Genomic DNA, 22804 nt, shown 5'->3' with positions numbered 1-22804 from the left:
CTCAGCTCTCCCTGGATCCTTCTCTTGTCCAGGTGAACCCCCCCAGCTCTCCCAGCCTGGCTCCAGAGCAGAGGGGCTCCAGCCCTTGGGGCATCTCCGTGGCCTCCTCTGGACTCTCTCCAGCAGCTCCACGTCCTCCCTGTGCTGGGAAGCAGCCACAGCTTCTCTGGGCAACCTGTGCCAGGGCCTCCCCATCCTCCCAGCCAGGAATTCCTTCCCAACATCCCATCTAACCCTGCCCTCAGGGTTGATGTGTGGGAGGGGCTGCAGCTCCATCCCAAATTCTCTGCTTCATTTCAGGGGTCTGGGGGGGAGCCGGGTTGCTGGAGCCTCCCTCCCACCCACCCTGTGAGGCAGAACACGAGGGGCTTTGCTGGTGGGGAGCGGGTTATTTTTGGCTTTTTTTTTTTATTTTCCTTCTTGCTCCTCTTTAGAAATTAAGGACTCGACAGCAGCTGTTCCTCTGCTTTTGGGTTTGCTTTGTGTCGGTTTTTGCAATGAATGCTTTGCAGATTTGGCTTATCAGGCTCGTCAGGCTGCTCCCAGCCCGCCACTCTCCTCCCCGGCCCTATTTACCCAGAGCCCTGGCTGACGCAGGGCCCTTTCCTGTGTTTGTCACCACCCACCCCAAGGTCCTCCGGTGATAACTTTTCACTTAAGATTAAGGATTTGGGTCTTTTCAAAAGAGTCTTTAACCTGCAGCCCTCTGAAATGTGTCACCGCATAGAAAGAAAAAACAAATTTAAACCTCTAAACACGCTGCTTAAGGTCGACAGAGAAGTGGCTTTTCCGCCTTGTAATTACGCCCATAATCGACCTAAAGGTGAAAAGGTGCTGCTTGGGGGCCTGATCCCACCAGAAAGGCTTGAAATAGGGACTCAGATGGTACAAAATGCCGAGGACTGGCTGGTTTTAGCTGGCTTTAATGATCTCGATTCTGCTGATTCCAGTGGAGTCGTGTAGCTCTGCTGCTGCTGCTGCGAAGCATCTGCCCCCAAACTTCCAGCTGCCGGTGGATGGCTCAGACACTTGTGCTTCAAAACAGCGTTTGCATCTGAATAACCCAGAAGGGACTCGAACCCCTTTCAGGCTGTGCAGGGAGGTCTTAAAGCAGGAGGGTTTTTTTTTTTTTAATCTGTCTAAATTAGACCCCGGATTTACAAGAAGCCCTTGAACCCCGGTGCGTTTGTCAGCCCTCCGACGTGTCCTTAAAATGATAATGAAAGCGATTTTGGTTTTGATGGAAAGGTGGTAGGGCTGGGGCTGGAGGAAACATACTGTCGTGACTTTTAAAGGAGGGGGGGGGATCATATTTTGAAGTCCAAGAAGAAAGAAATGCAAGGGAAGACAGACAGGTACTCCTCTGCTCTATAACAGCGGTGAAGCATTAATTCATCCCCCTGGAATTTCTTGTTTGTGTGCTCCCATAATTTCATTTCTTTGGTGTCTGTATGAAGCTCGAGATAGTTGAATGCCAGGAGCCAAATACTCCTCGACTAATATCTTTTTATTAGATTTCGTGTGTGTGTGTGTGTGTGTGTGTGTGTGTGTGTGCCCACGTGTGAGAGAGAGAGATCACCCTTCATAACCCACTCCGTGCCCTGGGAGGCTGAGCCACGCTCCGAAGGAATCTTCCCAGCAGCACATTCCCCACTCTGACCCCCGCTGCAGGGAGTTTTAGGACTTGTGTGAAGCTTTTGGTGGGGTTTACAGGTGTCTTGTGGGATGTTGGTGTTTGTGCTGGAAGCCTTCACGTCTCTGCCTGGTTGTTACAGCTTGGGAAAGTGGGGAGCAAAGTGTTTCCCCCGTCAAAAAAAAAGAGAATGTCATAGGGCTGGTGGAGCTGGGAGCTGGCACGGGGATGTTTCTAAAAGGGAGCTGCCTCGGAAACGTGCTCCCAGGTCTGAAGGGCAGCCTGGATTTGATAAAACCCAGTCTTTGCCCCATAAAAAAGGCAGTTTGGATTTGAGGAACGCCCACCCTTTGCCCCGGGCACCGTGCGGAGGGGAGGATGCCAAAGAATCCCCTGAATCTTCGGTGTGGGTGTGCTCAGGGGGGATTCTGGAGGGGGCAACGGGTCCCCTGCCTGCAGGTCACACCTGTGGGCTCAACACCGGTATTTGGGGGGGGGGGGTTTGGATGGACATTTTTTTGGCGCCTACATTTTTTGGGGTGGCGTTTTTTTGGACGCCCACAGCAAACCCTTCACCGGCCCAGCGGAGAGGGCAGAGCTCCGGCTCGGCCGGGACTTCCCGGGCCCTCCTGAGCCGCGTTCGGGGCGAGGAGAAGAGCGAAGGCTCACTGCCACCTCTAGGCAAGCACCAGCATCGGCGCCCGCTCTAAACTAGAGCACAGACAGACAATCCTGGGATTTGTCCCAAATCGCCGCAGTCTCTGTGCCAGACCCCGCTATCAGCTGGTGTGTGTGTGTGTGTGTGTGTGTGTGTGTGTGTGTGCGGTTCCACAGGCTCCTAAAGCTTTAGTATAAATATGTTTAGCCGTTTCTTTAGTCCCCGGGCAATAATCCCTCGAACGCATTTCGAGTTGCATGGAAATAGCAGCCGAATAACTCCGGAGCTGCCGGGGATATTGTGTGTGTGATCCGTGCCGGGGCCGCGGCTTCCTAAGGATCTTAGAGAGCCGAGCATCCTGAGCGGCACATTCCCGGCGGCGGGCTGGGAGCTCCGGCAGCACAGCCGGCTCACATTCCCGGCTCCAGCTCCCTGCCACGCACCCGCTGGAGCCCCCGGCGCCGCTGGCTCCCCAGAGAGAGGTGGGTGAGGGAGAAGGGCAGCAGGAGAGGGGAAAAGAGCCAGGATTTGAGGGAGGGGGGGTGGGAAGGAAACTTGGGTGAGCATTAACTGCTGCGTTTATATTTGGCTTCTCTAACCGCTGGCAGCATATGGCCAGAGGCGAGAGGCGCTGAGCTGCTTTCAGAGGAGAGGGGGAACCGGGGAGCAGCTGTGTGAGGGGCAGGGAAGAAGCTGTTCCCTCTCCCGAGCAGTTTTTGGGGGAAAACTTGCTTGGTAGCGCTGCTTGCATTTGCTCCCAGCTGCGGGAAGGGGGGAAGCAACTTCCATGGACAGGGCTGGGCAGGAGGGAGCTTCTCCGGGGCTCTTGCTACCCGAGGAGGATGAGGCAGGATGACAGGAATATGTTCCCTGTGGAGACATCCTGTCCCCAAACAATTTTTGCGGGAGGAAGGGAGGTGCAAACCTTCGCTGTCACCCCAAGAGCTGTGTGGGAATGGGCTCGCTGGGGGCAGATTTGTCAGAGAGGGTCTCGCTCCACCTTCTCCGTTCACAGACCAACATCTGTCTCGTCGGTTGTTTGTGCACCTCCAAGCCTTCCTCTCCGGGCTGACTCATGGCTTCCAGCTGGAGGGAAAGGCTACCTGGGGCTCCTCCCTGGCGCGGGGAGAGCACAGGACAAGCACAGGCCGGCGGGTCCCTTCCAGTTCTGACACTTTGCTCCCGGCTCGCCCGGATTTACGGGCGGCGGCAAAGCCGCAGATGATCCGAAAATGAGCGTTGTCCCACTCGGTTCTCTGCGGGTGAAGGAGGAGCTGCCGTGCCCTGGGAGGCCGTGGCACAGGGATGAGCAGTTCCCAAGCTCCGGGCCGGTGCAGAGGGCGGGGGTCCTGCCCAGGGTGCTGCTGCAGGGTGGTGGGAAGCGGGTGGGTGAGCTGCACTTCCAAACCCGTGTCCTGGAGTGGCACAGGGAGCCCTGCTCACCCTCATCCCAGCACTCAGGGCTTTGCTTGCCCAGCACAGCCTTGCCTCTGGTGGATGTGCCTCCCTGGCAGGAGGGCAGGGGAGCAGCGAGGTGCTGCTGGCCAGAACCCATGTGGTGTGTCAGGGTGGCTTTGGCAGGACAGAGTCCCCTCGAACACCACATGGGTGCCATCACACCCCTCGGCCCTCTGAGCTGGACCTCCAGCCACGCTGCACCCACCCCCATCCACCTGCACCCCCATCCGAGGGAGACCAGCCTCCCTGATAATCACCAGCCCACACAGCCCTGCAGCTCTAAGGCCGTGCTCAGAGCTCTGAGCACTGAAGGGAGAAGGATTTGGACTTTTCTCAGCTGCACTGACTGTTCTTAGTCTGCGACGGGGTCACAAAGCCCTTCCTCACCAGCGTGTGCCCACTCATCCCTCTGCGGGGCGGGATTCCCTGACCAGTGGATCAGAGCAGATGTCGCTGGGTAGCTCGCTATTAGATTAGTCCTCCTGCATCTAAATAGTCATAATCATGTTTTCATTAGCCCCAGACGGTGCACACAGCTCTGGTGATTAGTGTGAGGAGCGGGGAGAACGGGGGAAGCAGCCCCAGCTCTGCTGCTGCGTTTGCCTGTCCCCTGCCCTCCTCCACCTCTGCACAGCTCCCGGGGTGCCTGGAGGAGCAGGGCTGCTCGGTTTTCCCTTCCCTGTGGGAAGTTTCGTGATTGAATGGCCTGCTGTGCTGTGTGCTGTTTGCCTGCCTTCACCCAGGCAGTGGGGCAGGCGGTGGGGCTGCCCGGGGTGGGTGGCACCGGAGCTGCCGGGCATCCACGGGCTGTGGATCTTCACCAGGCTTGAAGCCACCTCTTTGTGCCCTGGTGGGAGCTGCCTCCTGAGCTCGGAAAGAGGCTGTGAGCAGGTGAACCTCACACTCCTGCCCGAGAGCCCACTTGGTTTATATAATATTATATATCTATAATTGTGTGTTTGTTGTTGCCATGGGAATGAGCGCGGTTGCAAAGCCTGGAGACTGATGTCAAGCCTGGGTCTGCACTGGGCCTTGCTGGGGGCAGGTAAAGAGTCAGGAGGGGAAATGGGGTGAGGAGACCCTTTGTTCTCTCCCCCGTGTGCAGCCCAGGTTCAGCTCCAGCAGCAGAGGTACAGGGCTGTCCCAGCACTGCCTGGATCCGGGCTGGGGGCACTGGAATATCCAGGAGGGGTTGTGAGCCCCGGGCACTGAGCGGGCAGAGGGGGCTGCCTGATGCCAGGGAAAGAGGGGGCTTTTCTGCGGCATAACCTGGCTGGGAGCAGGAATGGGGGGGCTGCAGCACGGCTGGGCAGAGAGTTGGGGAGCGCTGAGCCCCCCGGGTCAGGCAGAGCCCCCCACTCCCCCGGGGCAGACTGAGCTGAGCCCGCGGGCAGTGGAGCGGAGCTTCCCGGCAACAAGTGGGGGCCGGGGGGTGTCTCTCAGCTCTTTAATTGGTGGGGGAGTTGGGGGGAGGGTGGGCGACGCTCCCCGGCAAGGGGAGGGAGGGGGAAGAAAAGCCACGCTGGAAATGAGGTTATATAAAAGATGTATGATTTGGAGAGCAGAGTGTCTCCTAATGAGGGCTGCACCGGCTCGCTCCACACCCATAAAAACCCTGGTTGGACGTCAAAGCGGATTCGTTTCGGTGATGCTGGGATAAAGGGGCGCAGCGAGGACTGGCTCCCCCCCTGCCAGCCCAGCCGAGCCCAGCGCCGCGCCGGGAGGGATGCGGGGCCGGGCACGGGCGCGGGGCCGGGCACGGCTCCTCTCCGCCGCACGGTAGGTGCCCCCCCAGCCCCGCGCCGGGCGCCGCTTCTCCGGGAAACTTTGCGGCGGGTGCGGGACCGGCCGCGGAGCCCCGCGGGACCGTGCGCCCCGTCGGAAGCGCTGCCGCCGCCTCGGGGCACCGGGGCTGTGCCGAGCCCTTGGCCGGGGAAAAGGAGGGACGTCAGCGGGACCCCCGCCCCACCGGTGCGGGCAGGAGGGCTCCGCGGGGCGGGGGACACGCGTGGGGTCTGCCCGGGGAAAGCCGCTTTGCCAGTCCGGAGAGCCGGGTCGTGGGTGGCCGCGCCGAGACGCGGCTCCCACCGCACCCCCTCGGGCCGTGCTGTGCCCCCTCCCTCGCCCCTCCGCGCCCCGGGGGTCCCCCGAGAACTTCGCCCACCGCCCCCGTGCCCGGCTCCCCCCCGCACCCCCCGCGCTGCGGGAATCGGTGTCTCCCTCCCCCGCAACTCCGCGCACCAAGTTTGGATGGGGCGAGGGGGCTCCTGGCACGGGGGGGACACGCGGGGTATGCGGGAAAGGTTTTTTTCCCGGGAAGGGCAGGCAGGGGCAGGTGCAGGGAGTGCGGGGGTGGGCAGCGGGAGCGGCGGGCAGCGAGCCCGGGACAGCCGGCACTTTGCCCGGCGAGGGAAGGGAAGGGAAAAGGGCCGGAGCGGGCGGGTGCCGGATGCGATCGGTCCGGAGCGGGCAGGGGCCGCGATCGGCAGCTTTCCGGGGGCCGGGGGGGCTTAACATGGGAAGTTTTTAGGGAGGGCAAAGGGGCGGTTTTCGGGGCGGGGGTGGGGGCGGAATGTCAATCTTCTGGGGTGGGGGGCAGTTTTCCCTGGGGATGCTGTTTCCCGGGAGAGGGCAGTTCCCGGGGGGCGGGGGCAGTGTTCCTGGTGGAGGGGCAGTGTCCCGGGGGGATCAGTGCCCGGGGCGGGGGGGAGCAGTGCTGGGGGGGGGAGGTGGGGGGTGAGCTGGTCCCCTCGCCCGCAGCGGGCTGTGCCAGAGCTGTCCCGGGTGCTGAACTCCGCGGGCACCGCCGCCTGCCCGCAGCGCCCCGACACTCCGGACACGGGCGGGGCGGGCTTGGCACGCAGGAGATGCCACCAACCCCGGTGCTGGGGTGGCGGGGGTGACCCATGCCACGTCCTGCCCTTGCTGTTTCCCCTGTCCCTCGGGGTCGGGATGTCCCGGGTGTCCCCAGGGTGTCCCCACTCTCCCCGACGCACTGGGGTGGGAGCAAGACTCCCCACCCAGCCCAGGGTGGGTGGGGAAGAGACCCCGATGCGGCTCCAGCCCTGGAGCGAAGCGCCGGGCTGTCCCGCTGATGGCGGGCTCCTCTCCTTTAGGGAGAGCCGGGGCTCAGTGCGGATTTTGCCCCTTCCCTCTCCCCACCTGCACACCAAGGACCTCGATGGTCCCTGTGGATGAGCCTGAAATGCAGGAGGGAGTTGTCGTCGCAGGGATCAAAGGCGATGAACCCTGCGTGCCCTGCCTGCTGCCTCGCTCTCGGCTGGGAGATGGTAGAAAGCTTTTGGGTTTTCCTGGCAAAGCAGAGCAAAAAGGCGCCTCTGCTCACGCACATCTGGAACATCTGGAGCGGGGGGGGGTGTGCGTTGCCCCGTGCAGGCTCCGTTCCCTGCCCCCCGAGCCCGCCGACTCCACAGCCCAGGTGCAGACATTTTCTTCCGACGCTTCCAAGTTATGACTGTCAGGAGGAAATTCTGGCAGGCGACTTGGCAATTATCTGCCGAGCCCCCGAGGAGCTGATCCGCCTCTCACTGAGATGGAGGGGAAGTGTCTCCTTCCTTCCCGTGGGAGCAGGGGCTGTCTGGAGCGGGAGGTGTGGGATTGCAGGGGGCATTTGCGGTGGTCGGAGGCTCCGCTGCCTTCAGCGCCAGCTCCTCTTCCTCCTCCACATCCCCCAGTGCCAACGGCTCAGGCAGGAGGCACAATGGGATCTACAGGGGTGATCACACAGAAGCTGCAGGGAGGCTTTTGGGGCAGGGGGGCTGCGTAGGACAACGCTCTCCGGAGGATTTCTCCCTGCACATCTTGCTCGGCTGTGCCTTTTCTGCTCGAGATCGCGGGTGGGGAAACCTTATTTTAAGGAATTTGGGTTTGCATCAGTGATTTCTTCCTCCCTCTATTTTCTCCTAGCTCGTGTTACCCAGAATATTTCCTTAAAGACACCACAAACTCGCAGAGCCTCCAATTTTAAAACGTGCATATGTTTGCAAACAAACTCCCGGTACGGAGGAGTCTCTTCCCACACGGACGTGGGGTTTGAGGGGATATTTCTCTGCTCACATACCTGCTCTGGGAGAAGCATTTCACATCCTCGTGAGTGAAGGAGAATGACAAGCCCCTGTGCCCTTTGAATTCTGTTTATTCCCTCTGTCAGTGCGACGACCGTGAGCGAGAGGCCATCTTAGGCAGAGGGGTTTGGGCTGAATCCTCACTTGGAATTAACGTTGTGTGGCTGCTCGTGGGGAGGGGTTGGTCCTCCCTCACCCTCAGGGCCATTTTGGCCCTGTCAGATTATTTCCCCTCCCACCCCCCCTCGTTGCTTGTGTATTTTGTCTTTTCCATTTCACTGGTGTGTCTGTACAAAGGCTTAGGAAACCTGCCAGATTCCCTAAATCAGTGCCTGAAAACAACTATATATAGTAACTGATAAGTCACATGAGCTCAGCTCGCATAGATTAGCATTTACCTTTCCCGAGTAACGAGGATATTGTTTGATACTTGTTGATACCATCAATTTTTCCCGAAGAAATACAACCCCCCCAACAAGGGACCGGTTTCGAGAGGAGGCTCCGAACGGGAGCCAAAATGCCTCCGTTCTACTCACGCTGTTCCGATTGTATCTGTGCGTTAAATCAAACCCATGTACGCAATCTGATCTCTCCTCCCGAGCCAAAAATAAATACATTGTGTCCCAAAGAGGCCTGGGAGCCACTGTCTGGCTGAAGCTGGATGAAAGCGTGTTTGATTCTATCCACTCGTTGCAAACGAGCCGTGACGGGCTGTGTGTGATAAGGGACCCGGCGCAGCCCCCGTTCCCACCCGAGGTGGCAGCTGTGCTGATACGATGCCGAGGGAGCGCTCGGGATCTGGCTGCGGGCACCGGGAGCTCTGGGGAGCCCATATGTTATCAGGGTGTTGGCTCTGTATGTGGAGCGTGGCGACCCGCGAGGTACAAAAGCAGAGGTAATTGTGCCAAGGCGACGCTTCTCTCTTTTTTGCATGACAATTCAGAAGTGCTTAACGAGATCGAGCAATGCCCTTCTAGGGCAGGCTTGTCTTAATCCCATTTTCCGGAGTTTTCAGGCTTATGTTTTCAGACACGCTGGAAACGTGAGGTTCTGCCTCGCTTTGGAAGTCAGGAAAGCTCAGGCTTTTCCGAGCAGGGATTATCCTTCGTCCCCCAAAAGCCATCAAAATGGAGTGTCGGTGGTGTGTGTGGGTCAAGGGCTGCAGAGCTGGCCCTGGGGTGACAGCCTGCCTCACCCCACCATGCCGGGAGTGAGGAGCAAGGTCTTGGGAAGTCCAATTCCTCTCCTCTGGCACGGGGAAAAGCTGTTTTCAGGGTCAGGGCTAGGGCTGCTTCAGCCAAAGGCAGCATCACCAGCACGGGGCTGTCCCACGGGGAAGGGGAAAAGCCCGGGAACTGATGGGCACCAGGGACATCAGGGACCATTTCCACTCCTCTCCCTCACACACTGCTGACATTCTTGCCACACTTTCCCATGCCCAGCCCCGTGTTACTGGTGCAGTAAGATGATGTGGCTGCTGCTGCTGCTTCCAAGGAACAGCCTCTCTCTCACCGACAGCACCTTTAGCAAAGACTAGGAGGCAAAAAATTCCACATCTCCCCACCTCAATCCTGCCTGAATTAGAGCCATGGCCCTTGTAGGACAAGGAATGGGTCCCAGGAGGCCCCCAGAGAACTTTGCCGCCGCTGTTGGTACTATGGCAACAAGTGCTAATGCAAAACCCTGAGAAAAGCAGGGACAGCAACTCAGGGGAACAAATTATCCTCGATTTCTGCCTCGCACAGTCCCTGAGGACGGCGGTGCAAAGAGGGCGAGAGCTCTGCTTCGGCTCCACGTTCCGGAGCCAGCAGTGGGAAAGTGGGGGATGGCACCTGAAGAGAGGTGGGGGCGACTCTCAGGGGACAGAGGGAATCCCAGAGCCAGGATTCCTCAGGGCCCTGGCTGGGGGGTCGTGCCTCCAGACCGAGGAACCCAGGCCTGTGGCAGGAGGAGCCCGATCTTTTCCAGAGGGTTTTAAATAGGGCCGTGAGTCACTCTTTGGAGAGCCGGTGGCAATAAGATCTATTGCTGTTCAGAGCCCTAAACGCCTTTGTTAGTGTAGGAAAATTTAACACCGCGCTAGAAGGAATTTTGGGGTGTCAGCAGCAAAGGAGGGCACGAGAACATGGGTTGCTGAAATGAAGCAGGAGTTTATTCCTGGACTGACTGAGCCAAGAGCTCTGTCGCTGACTTTATTGATGCCGGCTGGCAGCTCTGGAGCTATTACAGCTCCAGCCAACCTGCTGCGATCCTTAAATTCTCTTTTTCCTTTTTTTCTGTCTAAATGGAGCCCAGATTCCCCTCTCGTGCTGCGATTGGATTGCGAGACCATCCATCAAGTGGCATTTTCTCATTTGTTTCCTACCTACCTATTTTGTCTTTTTAGGACAAAGTGACTGCGCGTTAACACGGGGCCAATTTGTCAAACCAGAGTCGCTGGTGTGTAATTCCAATCCCCTCGGCAAACGGATGGGGGTGAAATTTATGTTTTACAGATGGACCGAGCCCTAATAAGAACATCAGTTGTAGGTGGTGGTGGGGGGAGCAGCAGAACTGATGGTTTTATCTGAAGCCCCGTTTGAGCCGCGCACGGCGGGCGCCGAGAAAATATCGCACGGGAAGAGTCAAAGAGAAATGGCAGGCGTGGTGCTGAAATATGCTCAGCCTTGAACTCCAAATTACAAGAAAACCCTGTTTCTGTCAGCTTAAAAAGAAGAAGAAAAAAAAAAGGCAGGGAATTTTGTCAACACAGTTGTCTTGGCAACATTAAAATGTATTGCTGCGGTCGGCTCGGAGAGGGGCGGTTCGTGTCAGAGGGGGTGAAGGGGAGAGGGATGAGGGGCTTCATTAAATGGAAATAAAGTTTTAGTAGGGTTCTGCTCCCTCTAATACTCAGTGATTAGGAGTGTGGAAGGTGCTGGTCTGACTGGGATGGGATAGGATGGAGTATTTCAGCTGGGAGGGATCTACAATGATCAGTTCAACCGCCTGGAAGATGTGCCAGTGGCTGCTTGTGCTGGCAGGACCAGGCTTTCCTTGGCTGTTTGATTCCCTGGGGAGGGGATGAACACCAAACTAAGTGCCAGGAGTTGGATAAATGTGCAGGTCACGGGGCTTTGGGGCAGCTGTATCCCAACAATATGGTTGTGAGCAATTAAATGTTGGTTTGCTTTCCAGAGAACAACCCCCTGAGTAGAGGCAAATGAACCCTCCTGGGGACTGGGCATGGATTTGTTGATATCAGAAAGCAAATATTTATTTTATTAACTGCTCTTTTACCAGGAATAGGCACGTTTTGAGTGCAGACAGCCCTGCTGACATGGAGCAGGTGAGTGGATCTCCAGGGCTGAGTCCTTGGCACTTCATCCCTTTGGCACCATCCTTCCCGAGCCCGCCGGTGTCTGTGGCTGCGGGGAGGGGTCCAGCAGTTCTGCACCATGGCTGGGCACTGGCATAAGGGTGTTGTACAGATGGCAAAGCGCCTCATTTCATCCACTCCTGCCTGTAAATCAGGTTTATTGGGGGCAAAGAAGGTGTCGTGGCCCCGGTGAAACAGTGATGTCCCAGCCAGGCGCGCTGGGGACGGGAAGGGAGAAGCAGAGCGGGCGTTTGGCTGTGAAGGGAAAAGGTCTCGCTCCTTCCTGGGTGGATTTTGGCAAGGCTGGTGGGAGGTGGATAATTAGAGATGGCTGAAGGAACATTGTCTGTATATTCCCAGGATTAAAAGGCCATGTACACAGACACACCGAGCGGGAATTGAGCGCAGAACTGCTGGCACGGGCGAGCTGCCTGCCAGTGAATCACTTTAATGCTCCATTTTCAGAGGCACAAACACGCAGGTTTACAGTAACTGTGCATATGTTGCATCCCAGTGCTCCTCATCGCATCCACTGACGCTCCATGGGTCGTAAAAATTAAACGGGCATAAATCCATCAGCACCGGGGTTCTTTCCCGAGCGCCATAAATCCCACGAAAACTAATTAAGTAGGACAATGGTGCCCATTTAAAGCTGGCACGCAGAACCACGAGCTATTATCTGGGCGAAGACAAGGCTCAAAATCCATTTGTGAGGCCAAGGGCAGCCCAAGTGCCCATGCCGGAGGGCTGGAGTTGGGCACGTCCCAGCTCTCCCCAGCCCACGGCTGCTGCCTGGCAGAGTTAAGAGATTGTGTTAAGCTCCTAAGATTGAGTTCTCCTCCACTCTGCTTCTGAAATCAAATCATCCAATTAACATATGTGCTGGAGTTTGGTGCTCGAAATGTTATCTGGCAACTTGAGAAGCTTTTTGTTATTGCCTTTTTTTTTTCTTTTTCTTTTTTTGGGGTGGGAGTTGTTCGTGGAGTGAATGCTTTTGTCGCTGTCGAAGGGGAGCCAGTTTGCTGCTCTTCCTTAGGCTCATTAAAGCCTCCAAAGGAGGGATGTTACCAGGGATTGGTGTTGGGATCCGAGTTAACACTTGTCTGGGGTGCTACAAGTTTGCACGTCTGCAGGGTCTGTTGTAGTTTGAGTTGGGTTTATGTGTCGGAAAGGGAAGGGAAACCGAGGCAGGGAGTGGGCTGGCACCATCTGTGGGTGTTTATTCAAGCAGGGAGCTGAGCCCATCTTTGCCCATGGCATTGGCCACTCCTGGCTCCCTTTCGGGGGTGAAAGAAGAGTTTCCACCCCAGTGAAACCCTGTTCTCGCTGGTTTTAAGGAGTTTGACATGACACCACCACCGGTGGCTTTAAATGTACAACCTGGCAAATGTCCTGCAGCTCTGGGGTTCATAAATCACACTCCCAAGGGTGCTGGGAGGGAGAGCTGAGCTCTCAGAGCCGAGCCCAGCTGCCGTCTCTCCATCGCTTCACGGGGGCTGAATCAGTCAGGTTCCATCTGAAATGTGGGATCAGACCTCCTGGGACACCCCAGGAGCTGGGCATGGGGGAGCCCTGACCCTCACTGGGTGTTTGGGGGAGCCTTTTGGGTGCTCCCAGGTGTCTCCTGCTGCCCTGACCTGCTCCTTCTCCCTCCCATCTCCGCTCTGAGTTTGTGCAAGACTTTAGAGATGAGGAACCATCAGACTCCACGATTTTAAGGCTATTATCCAACCTAAATGACACCATAATTCTATGAAAATTCTTGTCCAGCTCTTCCCAAAGGAGCAGAAGGCTGAGGGGCTTAGAGACAGGTTGCCCTCACTCTCCTGGCCTGCCCCTCTGCTTTCTGCTTCTTTTCTGACCCTCCCGACTCTGAGGAGCTGCAGAGAAAAAGGAAAGGAAGGGCTTGAGAAAGGGGAAAAAATAATGAGCAGGCACATAATGTCATTCCCTGTTTTCCAGCCAGTCCCCAGTGGGATCCCACAATCACAGGTCGGAGAGTGCAAGGTCTGGGAGCAAGACACCCTCTGTCTATAGGGGACTGTGGTGGAAGAAAGCCCTGGCTGGGTGTTGAGGTATCACCCAGAATCTCCTTTTCTCTCCTTGTCCCTCTTGCAAGGAATGCCGAGGTGTCGGTGGGGAATGCCGAGGGGATGGGGAATGCTGTGCACCCAGAAATGATGTTGTCCCCGGGGATCTTGCAGGCTGGAGCTGAATACACACAACAAATTATGAGCCTTTTGGTGGAAATAACTGGAAATCAGCCTGGTGGGAGAAGAGTGAGGGAATAACCACTTTGGGGTTTCTCGGCCCTGCCCGGTGAGCTCGGTGTGGCCGTGCTGCCCTGCAGGCACCGCGGGAAGGTCGAGCTGGGCTGAAGGGTCTCCTCCAGCTGTTGAACATCTGCCTGTGTGAGCTGCTGGGGATGCCCAGCAGTGACAGGGACTCATGCCAGGCAGTCCCCGAGATGGCCTTGGCCCTGCTGAGATGGGAATGACACGAACACCGACTCCAGCGGCGGCGAGGAGTCCGTGAGCGCTGCTGCCCGTGACTAATCCCCAGCAAATAACAGGGCTGTCCCCTTGAAGGGAGCTGGCAGTGCCACGCTCCTGTGGCACTTGTGCTGCTTTCAGAGCCACGCTCGTCCTACAGCGTCAGCCAGGACGTTAGAAATGAGTCCTGTGTGACTCAGTGCCGTGCCTGGGCGTCAGGGTGACGGTCACTGCGCTTGTACAGGGACCAGTGGAGGGGCTGGGGATGCAGGGACCGTGCTGGTGGGCTGCCAGGAAAAGACAGACCCTGGCAGGGAGAAGGAAGCTGGTCCTGTGGTTCAGCACTGGCACCAAAACGCCTGAGAAAAAGAGGGAAGAGTTGGCCGGGGTCCTGCCGGTGAAAGTGGGCTCTGGATGGACGGGCTGGGAAGGAGGGAAAGGGACAGAACCTTCCCGGTAGAAGCAAATATTTGCTTCCTTCCATCCTCCCCAAAAATGAGACCTTCCCTTCCCAGGTGGCCTGAGGATCTGGAGCAGACACCCTGCTCTGCTGCCCTGAGCCCTGGGAGGTGGCACAGCCCATCACGGCCAGGGCCAGTGTTGGTCCAGCTCCAGTGGACTCTGGCCGGGGTCACTTGCAGGAAGCCACCCAGCAATTAGTGCTTATGTCCCCGGGGTTAATTAGCCTTTGAGGGTGTGAATGCCCACTGGCCTACTCGGTGGCATTTAACCCTTTGCATGCTGCTGCTGCTCTGCAGGGCCGAGTCACAGCAGGGGAAGGGCCACAGGGGTTAAATCCATTGGCTTGGGTTGTCCATCTTTAATTGTTTTATTCTTAACTCGCTTGTAAAAAGTGCAGTCTGGGGTCAGCAGCCTTCATCACATGAGGATTAAAATGCCTGAGTTAATGCCAGGACTAGTGTCACTGGCTGCTCCTCAGATCCCTGTTTTTCCCATCTGGGTGCCGAGGGAGCTCCTGGCAGAGGGGGACTTGGTGCTCCATGTCTGAAGGTGCAAACGCTGCCCTGAGTATGGGGAGACAGGAGAGTGTTTTCCTTGTCGTGTTGGTGCCTCCAGCCTGCAGATCAAGTGCCCTCTGTTCTCTCCCCAAAACCCAGATTTAAAAGTGAAAAGGAGGCGCCTGCATTTCAGTTTGCTGCAAAATGTCAGGGCGCAGTCCTGGAGAGGAACGTTCTCCAGAGCATCTGAGGAAAGGGAGGGGAAGGCAAGAGAGGGTCTGGGAGCAGAAGTTTCTCAACGCAAGCCTGGGCATGTAAGAACAAGGGTCCCATCAGGAGTCAATGAGACGTGGCTCCCCGAGCCAGCTGAGGGCTGTAGACAGTCATGCCCAGCTGCACGAGGCTCCCCTGAGAGCCGGGAAAACTCACTGCGTGTTCTCCTGGAGATGGTTCGCCATCAGCCGAAGCAGTTTGTGTGGGAACAGTTCAGAGCCGGATGGCAGGGCTGGGCACGGGGGAGTGCGAGCGTTGCCTCCTCATCCCCGTGCCAGGCTTGAAATATGCGGAGAGGAGGAGCTGAGGCGATGATCCCTGTAGCCAGGCTTAAAAGCAGTTGCCTTTGCAAGTTCCTAACTCGGGGGAAGGGGGCCGAGTGTCCTCCTGCCTCGCTCTGCTCGTGGCTGCTGCTCCTGGAGCATCGAGACCGACTCGCTGTGACAGCACCTACGGAGCGGGTTTCCTCCTGGGCAGGGATGTACGTCCCCTGTCTGGTTCTCGACCATCAGGTTGTTGGATGCTCTGGAAAACACATGGAGACAGGATCCTCCGCCGGCAGAAATCGCCGCCGAGCTCCGGGCGGCTCTGCCCCTTCCCCAGACCCGCCGGGCGTTCGCTGGCAACCCCTGGGCAAAGCCCCTTGCCAGGGCTCCCCTGCCCCCCCCCGCGCCTTCCCGGCCCCCGCCGAACAGATGGTGCCGATTTTCGCAGGGTGGGGGGGGAAGGAGGAAACAAAGCCCGGAGCGATGGGAGGCTGCAGCCTGTCTCCCAAACGCAGCCCGGGGGGTGACATCTGTGGGGACGGGCTGATGCATGTGGGTGCCTGTGGCGTGCCGAGCCCCGTGCTGAGCAGGCACTTACGCCTGCCCTGTCTCACTTTTCTTTCTCCTTTGTTGTTGGTTTTTTTTTTTCCCCTTCCTTTCCAGATAAAGAAGCTCGTGGACGGTCTGCGGGGATGCCGGTGAAGCGAGCGGGCTGCCTCCCCCTCTCTGCCCAGCGCAGGACCAGAGGCTGACTGGAAGCTGGCATGTTGCCCCCTCCAGCCCCTGCTTGGCCACGCGATGCCCAGCCCTGCCTGCCCTGCCTGCCCTGCCTGTCCTGCCTGTCCTGTCCCTAGCCTTGCTTCCCACCCGTGACACCCCCTGCCTTCCCCGGGTGTTTCCGAGCATGCTGCAGGAAGCCGCCCCGCAGCCAAAGCCCTGAGGAGTTTCCCAGTTAAGACCAGTTCCCCAAAAGCCAGAGTTGCCCCTTCCCCGCCCCGGCGAGGACGAGCATCTCCGACGGCGGATCTCTCTGCACTCAGTGGGTGTCAAGGTCCTGGTCTGCAGGCTCGAGGAGGGGCTGCCATGGAAGAGAATGTGTTCAGCGTGCAGCAGATACAGCCCAACGTCATCTCGGTGAGGCTCTTCAAGCGCAAGGTGGGCGGCCTCGGCTTCCTGGTGAAGGAGCGCGTCAGCAAACCGCCCGTCATCATCTCCGACCTGATCCGGGGAGGGGCTGCGGAGCAGAGCGGCCTCATCCAGGCTGGGGACATCATCTTAGCCGTCAATGGCAGGCCCCTGGTGGACATGAGCTATGAGACGGCGCTGGAGATCCTGAGAAGCATCGCCTCCGAGACCTACGTGGTCCTCATCCTGCGGGGCCCCGAGGGCTTCACCACTCACCTGGAGACCACCTTCGCGGGCGACGGGACGCCCAAAACCGTCCGCGTCACCAGGCCCCTCTGCCCGGCTCCGAGGGCGGTTGACTTGTCCAACCCGAGCCCGCACGGCAAAGAGCAGCCGCAGCCCGAGCGCGCCATGGGCTCCCTGTGGACCAGAGAGGTCGGGAGGGAGGTGGAGCCGATGGTCCACGTTAACGGCGTCGTTACCGGCGGCAAAGGGCAGGACGCCGGGAAGGGCAAGGAGGGGGCTTGTGGCCACCCGTGCCTCAACGGCGGAGTGGAGGACAACGAGCTGCTCAGAGAGATCGAGCCCGTCCTGGATCTCCTGAAGAGCAGCAGTAAGGACAGCAATGGAGATGCGCCCTCCAAGGTAGAGACAAGGGATATAGAAGTCCAGGTGGACTGGTAGGTCCCTAAATACGTTTTTTACATTTGGTGGAATGCGCTGGGTTTTGGCTACGCGAGGTTGAGGTGCCGGGGAGCACCTCTCCGGAGCTGGCTGCTGTCTGGCATGGCAGGGTGGAGGTGGAGAGGAAGGGTTGTAAAAAAAGGGGGGAGCGGTTGAAGAGGGGAAGATAAAAGTAACGAAAAACTGGGATAAGACTGCGGAAGAAAGGGAGAAAGGTTAAGCATGGCAAATGGGGCAGAGCAGGAACAACATCTCCTGGAAAGCTGAGCTGTTATGTGCTGGATCACGGGCTGGGCTGGGCTGGGTTTCTGTTCCATGTTCTTAATCTCACTCGTTTAAATCTAAGCAAAGTCCCGTGTCTCAGTATCCCCACCTGCCAGATAAGATCCATGTGTTGCCTGTCCTTGCCGTCCTGCTTTAGAGCTCTCCGGGTGAAATCCGCTGTTGATTAACGGCGGGAGAGCGAGCGGGAAGGTCAGACCAGCAGGGCATGATGCTCCCTGGGAGAAACAAGGTTCAAAACCTTCTGTGCTTTTGGGAGAGGGGAGGGGAGCCCCAGCCCAGCTCTGTCTGAAGCCAAGGGGATCTCTGTGCAAGGGCGGGGACCTGCCTTGGTGCTCTTGTCTTCTGGGAAGCAGGGAAATGTTTCCATCAAGAGCTCAGGAACCACCAGCCCTTGTTGAAACACAAGAGTGGAGCTGCCTGTTCATCCCCTCTGCTCTTTCTGGAGCAGGGTAATTATTTCAGACCTGTTTGCAGGGGTAACAGGGGTGGGGACGCAGACAACACTTGTCCCATGGCTTCTTGAGGACTGTGAAGTCCCATCTTGTGGGTGGAACAGCTTAATTTATGATACATCCTCCTTGCAAGGGGCCATGTGCGTGGTGCTGCCCTCCTGATCTCCCTCAGCATTTCTCTGAGCTGTAGCTCATCGCTCCAGAGCCGGAGCAGCTCCCTGTGGCCCTTCCTGCTTTACAAAGCTGTTGTTAGAACCTATTTTATTTATTTTTTTTGGTACCAGCTCTCTCTCTCTCTCTCCTCCCGGCCGTTTATTAGCAGTGCTGGGTTGCCTTTTGCTGTTGCCTTTCCCCAAGTCCCCAAACACATTTTAGTGGTGTCAAGTGCTGCAGCAGGTCGTGGCTGCCCTCGGTTTATTGACTGGCTGGAACAGCCTGGAGGGTTTGCTGGAGCTGGAGGTCTCGGTTCAGCCACGCAGGGATTTGTAATTTCAACTTCTCTTGCTGCACACGCTTCCTTAGGAAAGGGAACAAAAAATAAGAAATTGCATTCCTTTTTTCTTTATCAGAAACAAGAGGGGAAAGGCACAGCAGGGTCCCTATGTGGGCTCCCAGCCAAGGCTGAGCTCCCGATCGCTCCCATCCCAAACCGACGCCCACTCCCTGTGTTTTCCACCTCCCTTTTTGTGTTTTCAGTTGTTTTCGTGCAATTTCTGCTCTCTCCCAAATTGTGCCTGTTTGCTGTGGAGGACACGGTAACTCAGAGCCTGTTTGGGTGGTCACAGTGAGTCAGAGGGGAAAAAATACCTGCTGAGCACGGTGCTGGCGGCGGGTGGCAGACGCTGGGGGAGAGCGGTGGGACGTGCTCAGGGACACCCTTCCTGCCATCCCCTCCCCACCACATGTGCCCCCCAGGTCTTGTACATTTGGGAATTGTTGGTTTGGGGCTCTGCTGTGCAACAGGAGGTGATTTAACCCCCCTCCAAGCCCAGCACGCTCTCTAAAGGCTGGGCTGCCCGGCTGGACGGTGCATCCCTTAACCCAGTGCCAACCCATCCTGGGGGAACCTGCTGGAAGCAACCAAAGATTTGAGACATTGAAAGGGTTGTGCTTGTCTACAAAATGTGCAGGGGTGCTTAAAAGCTCCCTCTGGTTTAGCACAGGCTGCTGTGGAGGGGTTGGGGGTCGCAGCCCAGTGAAGCCCCCGGAGGACACAATCCCGAGCATTGGTCCAAGGTACAGCCTCACCCTTCAAACCACATCCTCTGCTGTCTCTTCTGCTCCAGCTGTGGGGGAGGGATGAAAAATAGTGTCTTTTCTTTGAGGAGTCTCTTCTGTACAGAGATTAAACAGAAAAGCTTTGAATTCATGTGAATTGAAGGACCTCCAACCAGCAAGTGGGTACTTCACCAAAACCTCACTCTTTTTTTTTCTTTCAACACCCTTAAAAAAAACCCAACATGTAATCTATATAGTCTGGGACTGAAAACCCACTTTTCAGTCAAAATCTCTTGCTTGATGAAAAGCTGCAGCCTCGTCCTTGCAGCAGGACTCGGTGTGAGCGAGGGCTCGAGCAGAGATGTGGGAAAGGAGATGCACTGCAGGGAAAACTTGTTGAGAGCTGCTCTGCAGGGCAAAGGGCCTTTCTCCCATGATGTGCTGGAGATGATTCATCTCCTCTGCTTGGGCTCAGGCAGAGCCAGGGCATCGTGAAGGTCTGCTGCAGTCAAGGCTTTCTTGGTCCGTAGGAGAAGTGCAGAAAGGGCAGGGAGTGAGGGGGGTGGGTAACTGGGGAGGCTGCTGGACAGTGCCAAAGAAATGCCAAAAGAACCCAGCAAGCCTTCCCAGATTGATGGAGCTCTCGTGCTGCAGGCTGTGACTCCTCCAGGCTGGGGGGAGAAGCGAAGCTGGCGTTAGTCAGAGCAGGAGTAGAGCTCTGCCTGGACACCAGGAGGGGGAAAAACCTCATTTAAGGTCGAGCTCGACACCCACAGCCTGGACCACTTGACCATCAATCCAGCTGGAGATGCTGGCCTTGGGATGACTCCAGTTCTGTCTCGTCCTCCCAGCCTGCAGCACTTTGTCAGAGCTGCTCCGGCTCAGGGAGCCGTGACAGCCTTCTGAAGGCAGAAGGGAACAACGCTGAGGTTGTTCACAAGGAGCCAAAAAACTTCTCGTTCAAGGTGGGCTTTGCCAAAAGTGATTCAAACAACACCCGGTGCTTCGGGCTTCCAGCCCGTGTTTCTAGTGCTACTTCCAAGGAAAACTGGGAACAGTCAAGTCCAATACCTGAAGGGAGGTGGAGAGGGGCTTTTTACATGTAGTCACAGGAAAAGGGGGAATGGATTCAAACTGACAGAGGGCAGGGCTAGATTAGATATTGGGGGAAAATTCTCCCCTGTGAGGGTGGGGAGGCCCTGGCACAGGTTGCCCAGAGAAGCTGTGGCTGCCCCTGGATCCCTGGAAGTGTCCAAGACCAGGTTGGACAGGGCTTGGAGCAACCTGGGCTAGTGGAAGGTGTCCCTGCCCATGGCAGGGGGTGGGATGAGACGACCTTTAAGGTCCATTCCAACACAGGGCATTCTATGATTGATGGATTCTGAGTTTGCTTTGGGGAAACCATCAGTTCATCTCCATCCCCTGCACTGCCCAGGGGAGTTATCCCTGGAATGACCTGGCTTTTCCTCCCTGCTGATTTCCCTGCCTGTCTGTGGGATGGGCTGTGACCAGGGCTGCGTGTCTGCTCCTTGGCTCAAGCCATCTGCACTGAAGTCAGTCACAGAACAGAGCATGGAAGTGGGGAGCAAGGTATGATGAGAGCTGGCATTTCTGCCATGAGGCTCACCGTGGGCTAGAGAGCAAAAATAGAGTTTGATTCACTCACTGCCAGCTAACCTAGGTCTGTTTTTCCCTCTGAGCTCTAGGGAGATTGTCATGTCCCATCTTCCCTCCTTCTTTCCCCCCTCGCCACCGAGTTGCCAATATTTATTTTCCTTCTCAGGTCTATTCCATAACATGAGCAGCATGATGGAAACATGGCAGTTTCAGTCCAAAAAGCAGCATCAGCAGCCCCCGAGAGGGAGAAGTGTGCTGAGAGCAGGAATTCAGTTTATGGAGGGTTTCAAGGTTTCAGGCTCCATCCTGCATTGGAACAAACCCCATAATTTCGCAGTTCTTGAAGAGAAAATTCTCTTCCTCCCACCTCCTTCGCCGCCGCCAAAACCTCTTTGTGTTGCTCAAAACATTGCATTTGCATTTCTGATGTCTTTGTGCTTGGACACGAAACTTTCAAACCCATGAAACGAAAAGGTTCCCTGAAACCCTCCTGTTTGTGGCACTCTGCAAATGGATGCAGGGAGCTTTGGAAGGGAATAACCCTCCCCTTCTCCCTTGGCTGATTCTCCTTCCTTGTCGCTCTGACTCCATCAGGCTGACCCACAGAGGCATTCAGTGCCTGCAAACAGCCTGTTCCACCCAAATAAACCCCTCTGGAGCTGCCTTGGGCTGGTCATCAAACCGCCCTTCATCCCTTCACCCTCTGTGCTGCTTCTTGCATCCCATGGGATGGGCCAGCCGTTCCCTGTACGTGGTCCCAGCAGACAAACCCACAGCCCATGTGGGATCCTGCAGCTCTCCCAGCAGACCTGAGCTGTGTTTGGCCTCCAGAGAAGCTGCTGAGGTTGGAATCCTCCTCCAGGTGTCCTTTGAGCACGGCTGGGAAGGGACAAGAGTGGCAGTTGCAGCTCGACGCTGGTTGAATTTTGAGCAATGCTGGTGGGACTTTGGGATGGCTTGGATCTGTTCCCAGGTCTTTATCTGTCAGTGCCTGCTCCATGACATTTAACAGCCTCATATTTCATGGGTGTCTCTGAAGCCCCAGCTCATTAATCCCTGATCCCGGCACTGGGCACAGCCCAGCCACGCTCTGACCTTCTGAGGGTGTAGAACCTTCTTCAGGCCATGCCACGAGGCTTTTGCCCTCCTTTGGTGCTGTTCCAGATCCCCTTTCTCATTTAGGAAGTGGTTCCTTGCTTTGATCACTCTTCAGTTGCCCACTCCGGGCACATGGTCCCTGCTGCCTCTCCGGGGAGTGCATCCCACCTTTTGGAGTTATTCCTTCTTCCGAATTCCCACCTCCTTCCTGAACTCTGCTCCATCCTCTCTGCACCCTACAAATCCCTCCTCCTGCCCTACAAATCCCTCCTCCTGCCCTACAAATCCCTTCTCCTGCCTCTCCCTCTGCTCTTGCACAGGCCTTGCTTTCGCCCTCCAGGCGAGGAGTCTGCAGCCAGCACGTTTTCCATGAGCTGCCCCAGGAAAGGAAGCGAGGAAATATCAACTCCTGAGGATGCCATGCCCTCTGGAGTGTGGTTTTTCAGGGGGCAAAAGGAAGGTAAAAGGCAAAGCCATTTAGCCTGGAAGGAGGAGCACTGCAAGTGCAGCCCCAGAGATGGATCAGGAGAGGGGAAGAAAGGAAGAAGAAGGGATTTCTCTCAAAGGTTCAGAGCAGTCCCAAGTTCGAGTGTGGGGTTTTCAGCCCCCAGCAGAAGGGCCTGGAAGGAAGGAAGGAGTCCATCCACTGTGGTCACAGCACAGGGTGACTCTACCAGTGCCACGTCACGAGAGCTGTCGTTGGACCCGTGGGCACCATCCTCCTCCTCAGCTCATCCAAAGTGGTCCCTGGGGATGGCAGCAGCCCGTGCTATCTCTCATCTCTGCCTGGGAAATCAGAGAGATCCTTCTGCCAAGGAAATTCAAAGGAGAGAAGTGACAAACTTTCCTTTTGCTCTTTTCTTTTTTTTTTTTCTTTTTTTTTTTTTTAATTTCTTTTTGGAAAAGCTTTGGAGAAATTTAAGAAAGGGCTGTCTCAGCAACTTCCCTTCTGCTTCATCACTCTGAGCACTGCAACATCATCAAATTAGTCAAAAGAAAACAGTGGTGCCTCTCATTTCTCCAAACAGCCAGATGCTCTTTCCGAGGGGAGGCAGCATCCGAGGCTCTTGCACCAGGGGGGGGAGAGCAGGATTCCTCTTTCCTTTTTTAAGTATCAGATTTTGCTTTCAGAACAGAAAACAA

General features: G+C 56.7%; 1 protein-coding gene across 4 annotated transcripts in view; it reads left to right on the top strand.

Moving 5' to 3' along the window:
• NOS1 (nitric oxide synthase 1) overlaps positions 1-22804 on the top strand; it is a 71237-nt gene that overhangs the window by 14931 nt on the left and 33502 nt on the right. The window contains exons 1-2 of one of the 4 annotated variants that reach the window (XM_027696736.1): positions 2719-2773; positions 15846-16987. In XM_027696736.1, coding sequence (XP_027552537.1) covers positions 16266-16987 — 722 coding nt within the window. In that variant the 5' untranslated portion in view covers positions 2719-2773; positions 15846-16265. Of the gene's footprint in view, positions 1-2718; positions 2774-5319; positions 5529-15300; positions 15398-15845; positions 16988-22804 lie in introns of those variants that run through there. The other 3 variants (XM_027696735.1, XM_027696737.1, XM_027696739.1) reach the window with 3 other exon arrangements.

The sequence above is a fragment of the Neopelma chrysocephalum genome, unplaced genomic scaffold, assembly GCF_003984885.1.
Source record: "Neopelma chrysocephalum unplaced genomic scaffold, ASM398488v2 Primary Assembly neopelma1_116, whole genome shotgun sequence".
Lineage (NCBI taxonomy): Eukaryota > Metazoa > Chordata > Aves > Passeriformes > Pipridae > Neopelma > Neopelma chrysocephalum.
The sequence above is the reverse complement of the archived record's forward strand: the minus strand, read 5'-3'. Positions and strand labels throughout refer to the sequence as shown.